The sequence below is a fragment of the Cebus imitator genome, unplaced genomic scaffold (assembly GCF_001604975.1).
Source record: "Cebus imitator isolate Cc_AM_T3 unplaced genomic scaffold, Cebus_imitator-1.0 Scaffold62, whole genome shotgun sequence".
NCBI classification, from domain to species: Eukaryota; Metazoa; Chordata; class Mammalia; order Primates; family Cebidae; genus Cebus; species Cebus imitator.
In genome coordinates this window covers 4,994,322-4,999,602 of record NW_016107377.1, presented here as the reverse complement: position 1 = coordinate 4,999,602, position 5,281 = coordinate 4,994,322, and the positions used below count along the sequence as shown (strand labels likewise).

Below are 5,281 nucleotides of genomic sequence, written 5' to 3'. Positions count from 1 at the left end.
GCTCAAGTCAATGGTCACTCTAATATATGGTTACCGACTGATGGACTGTCCTGTTGGACTGTCCTGTATGTAGATACCTAGGTTCCTGACTTTCTACTACTCATTACTGTTGGCTGATGTAAAACTTGATTGTGCAACATGCATTTCCCTAAAAATGAACAGGGAATGCAAAGATATAAAATTCAAAGTACTAACAGATGGCTTTGCTACTTTTCATACTTTTGGGAAATGAGATAGTTGGAAGTTAGAGGCTATTAACTAAAATAAAATTAAGGAGTAAGTTACCTGTGAATTTCATTTACTCACATTAGGACTGACTGGTCTCTCTTTATTGAAGTTTAACTGAAAACAGAATGGACCATGACTGGCAGCTATATATTGGTCATTTCCAAACACTCCGATGACATTCTTCAATAACTTTATTATCTCCAGTTTTATGGTGCCATACTATGTTTTCCACCCTGTTTAAATTTTTCTTTTCCATAATCCAAATGCCAAAAAAATTACTACAAATTCTCTTACACAGTCTAAAATATATTTACTGGAATGTTTTTAGTTATAGCCGAAGGCAACAACATTTACAACATTTAGCTTTTGTTACACCTATAAATGTGAAAATTGCTTGCAAAATAACTGTAATATGAAAAGAATGATATTTTTGCAAATATTGACAGAATGGTTATGCATCTCTTTCAGCATAATTTGGTACTCTACATAGGCTTCCTGACCTCCAACATGACCCGCTCCCTAATGCAATAATGCAAGTCCTTATACCATTAAAATACTAGTATGAAACATTAGCATCAGTGTTTATATACACAAATAATGAACTGGCAAGTATCTAGTTTCAAATCAGATCTTTGAAATATGGAAAAATAGAGGCTAGTTCTCTTTGCCTTAAACATAATTATTAAAAGAACATTTTGTTAGAAGGGGAGAAGATAATCGCACATTCTCAACGTTCCAATTTGAAGTGATACTTGCCTCTTATTTTCTTGAAAAAGAAGTTTTGAAAGTTATATACACATAGATTTCATTTAAATTATGCAGCAATCTTTTATTACTGTCCCAGATCTTGTTTAATGAAGATCTCTGTCATCAAATCAAGTATGGTATTTCATGACTATAAGAACTGTAAGAAAAAAAATGAAAAAAACAATATATCAACATCATCAGATTTATATGCTATGTTTGAAGCAATATTCCTTTTTTTTTTTTCCTTCGGCCTGTTTGAGTATATGAAGCAATATTCCTAAATGTAGTTGTGTCTACTTTTAGAAATGGGTAATGAGGATTGAATTTTTATCTGAAGTAATAATAAATGAGAAAGGAGAAGCAAAAAAATCATAAAACAACCTAAATGTCTTAACTTTGGCATCTTAAATAAATTATGGCATAGCCATAGCTTGTATCTGCTGTTAAAATATTACTAAAAATTTTGATAACATGGGAAAATATCCACAATATATTTATTAGAAAGTATATATAATATAGTCTGTTTTTTTTTTTTTAAACATGCTTGTATATTGGAAAAGAGTAGAAGTATATATAATAGTTATATTAGTAGTAGCTATCTCTGTATGGTAAGATTATAGTTGAATTTTGTTTTCTTCATGTTAATATTTCACATTTTCCAATTGCCCACCATATATACATGATTGATTCTTTTGTTTTGAGGTAGTTATTTTCTGTAAGGTAACTACAAACACTACTCCTAGGGAAAATACAGGGTTAAGTTCCTGTGAGTCTCTGGCTACTACATTTTTGTCAATCAATCAGTATATAACCTTGTTTTATGTGCGTTTCTGTTTAAAGACATTTAATGCATATTATTGATTCAGAACACTGAACTCAAGGCCAACAGCACTGTAACTCATGCCTGAACAAAAGTCTGTTCGATGTGTATTTTCCCCATGAAGACAAATCACAGCCTTCTTGTACTGAGCAACACTAGAGAGCACTTCAGCACTATACATGGGGGCCATTTTAAACAATGAAATTACCAATGAAAAGCAGAAAACGTGGCACTAACTAGACTACAAATAGAACATGTTTATGTTATGAGTGCTGAAATAAAAAGGCAGAAATGGCTTTGTTTAACCTCAGCTAGGAATGTGCAGGATGGGGGACTTAAATTTTTTGTTACTCTAAACATGTATGTAAATAACTGAAAGTACCATGAGTATTGATTTTGGGGTTACAAATTTTACCTGGTAAGTGGATTTACCAACACAGAATCTATGAATAATGAGGACTGACTGTATTTCTTGGTAACAAAACATTTTTTTCTGTTTAAGAAGATAACAGCATAATTTTTCAAATGATTATTTTTAGATACTTTCCAAATCTTCATAAAATCTCTGTAAACGTAGGTAGAGAGGCCTTGAAGAAAAAGAAATATTTAAAATGATATGATTTTTAAAAGAACATTAAGGGGAAAAAGGAAGATGGAGTCATGCTTTAATGATGGAAATTATGCTCAAATGTAGAACAAAACAAAAACCAAACAAAAAAATCACCTTGAGAATGTTTTTGGATTTATCCTTCCAAAACAATATTACAAGATGCAAACTGCCATTCCTGAGAGTTAATGTTTTAGACCTTAGTGTAACAGGAACCAGATTTGGCCTTGAACAAATCACTTAGCCCTGGATTTGGGGGTGAGGGTTGGGGACAGAACAGGAGTTCCCTTTGAAAATCTGACAAAAGACATAGGCTCTCTCTCCATAAAAATGTAAATATGCATATAAAATTTTACATATAAATTAAGAGCATTTTCAGAAATCAATATATTCTAAGAGCTCCTGACACAAGTCAGAAGTCATTATTCAATCCTGGCTTCAGACATAATAGGTCAACTGAAAATAAATTTAAAAGGGTATTAAAATGAACTCAAACCAAATGATACCCTAAGAAGTACTAATCTGACAAATACTTACTGATAATCACTAGCAAAAGGATGGCAGCAACCAAAGCCATGATGGCTTTTATCTACAACACACAAAAGGGCATATAAAGATATTAATGTTTCACTTGTTAATAAAGTCAAGACTATTTGTTCTTCTATTTACTGCATCATACTAAATCATCTCAATAAATAGGCACATTTCTGGAAACGTCTTCAATTTTTTTCTCATATGAACTTGCTATTTTTCATTCTTTGGGAAATAATCAGAGTTCCCCAAACTTGAAGTACTTTGCTGGATTTTATTGTTCAAGGCTGTACTGCAGAGTAAACAGTAACCATTAAAGCCCTCATGGACCTGAACCTCTATGATTTGCTGTACTTAGAACTAACATAAGACCAGAGAAAATACATAATATTTTAGCAACTCTGTTCGAGTGTCAAAATATGAATAACATAGGCCACCCAATTCAAATGGCTGAATACATAAAAGGTAGGAGTTTATAGCAGTTTTTTTTTTCAAGGTACATGAGAGTTCTGTTGTTTTTTCTCCTTTATTTCTTGGCATCTTTATCTCCATTTTGAGGAATATACTTTAGATTCTTTATGAATAGCCTCATTTAATAAGCAACTTTGTCTAAGAGCATTCTGTGTCAGTTTTGTAGTTGAGATAAGAAACCTTAAGGTCAGTTCTTGGTCAGCTCCTTAATATGTTATAACAAAGTGACCCAAAGAATATATGGAAGATTTATAATCTGGACACCAGTGTGTATTAAAATTATGATAACCAAAAAATGTAGAAAGAGAAAGCAGAATGGATGGGAGATAGGAGCTATATTTTTAGTAGGTGTCTGGGTCCACATTATATGACACATTTAAGTAATCCTTTATTAACCTGAAACATTTCTAAAATAATTTGTAATTTCTACAGTTTTTCAACCTTACCTAAAATGTACATTAATTTGCCCTGTTAAATGTGTGTTTGGCTTTACTTAAGATTTTAACGAAAACATCAATATCAATTTTAAAACACCTCAATGAATAGTTTTCTTCCTTGGGTTTCTAACACTGGGCAGAAAATGTTTACAACTCCAAATGGCAATATTGTATTCATGCAAGTCCAAAGTTCTCTTATACCAAATAACACGAACAAAAATCTGTTGGTCATTAAACATATAAGAGCTTCACAGCTCCCTAGATACATTAGGAGAGGTGTTAGCGATTCTCTTTCCCCACCCATGGATAATTTTTTTAACTAATTTATTTTTAAAGCCAGGTATATTGAGATACACTTTACATAGAATAAAACTTATCCTCTTAAAGTATTTTTTATAAGTTCTGACAAATATATCCAGCTGTTAATAAACATGACCACAATAAAATATAGGACATTTCCACTACCACCCTCAACAAGCTCCCTCATGACCTGTTGTCAGTCTCCAACCGCACCACATCCCCCTTAGCCACTGGCAACTCCTGATCTGTGTTCTGTCCTTATATCCTTTCTCTTCAAACCCTTCCTAAGCTACCATTATGGAAGTCAATCTAGAAAATGGCAGGCACAGGGAGGCTACCCCAGATGAAGTAGCACAATGAAGTATTAATGGAGTGCAGTAAATTTGAAGAAAGCTAAGCTTCATTTATTATTAGAAAGCTTCATATATTATTAGAGCATAATAAATGAAGAATACTCACTACTATAAATGGTCTTTGTTATGTTACAGAACAATGTGTTCATTATATAGTCAATGCTATTCATGGTCCCCAGAGGTCCTCAAGGTGATGACTGTTTAAAATTATAATTCAGTGTTTTTTCCTCCTTAAAAGCACACTATTCCTCTGACCCAAACCCCATAAAGTACAAAGCAAACATTTTTAGAAATAGCTAAAAAAAAAAAAAAAAAGCTAGGCAAAATGTCCATTATGACCATCTTTTTGTGGACACATAAATGGAGTACATGAGTTTAGGGGAAGAGAAGAGGTGAATGGCTCAAGGACCTTTTGTTTTTCCAAATTAGTCCACAGAATAGAAAATTCCTTTAGATATAGAAACTTTAGGCCAGGTGTGGTGCCTCATGCCTGTAATCCGGCACTTTGGGAGGCTGAGGTGGACAGACTGCTTGAGGCCAGGTTCGAGACCAGCCTGGCCAACATAGGGAAACCCTGTGCCTACTAAAAATACAAAAATTAGCCAGGTGTGGTGGCATATGCCTGTACTCCCAGCTACTCTGGAGGCTAAGGCAGGAGAATTGCTTGAACCTGGGAGACTTTGGAGGCTAATGCATGAGACTCACTTGAACCTGGGAGGCAGAGGTTGCAGTAGGACAACATCCCACCACTGCACTCCAGCCTGGGAGACACAGCAAGACACTGTCT

At 33.8% G+C, this 5,281-nt stretch overlaps 1 protein-coding gene across 1 annotated transcript in view; it reads right to left on the bottom strand.

Moving 5' to 3' along the window:
- Nucleotides 1–401: 401 nt before the first annotated feature.
- Nucleotides 402–5,281, bottom strand: part of VAMP4 (vesicle associated membrane protein 4) — a 39,902-nt gene continuing 35,022 nt past the window's right edge. Inside the window, exons 7-8 of the mRNA XM_017530013.2 lie at nt 2,940–2,991; nt 402–1,132 (exon numbers count right to left, since the gene is read on the bottom strand). Of these exons, the coding sequence (XP_017385502.1) occupies nt 1,104–1,132; nt 2,940–2,991 (81 nt within the window). The 3' untranslated portion in view covers nt 402–1,103. The remainder of the gene's footprint in view (nt 1,133–2,939; nt 2,992–5,281) is intronic.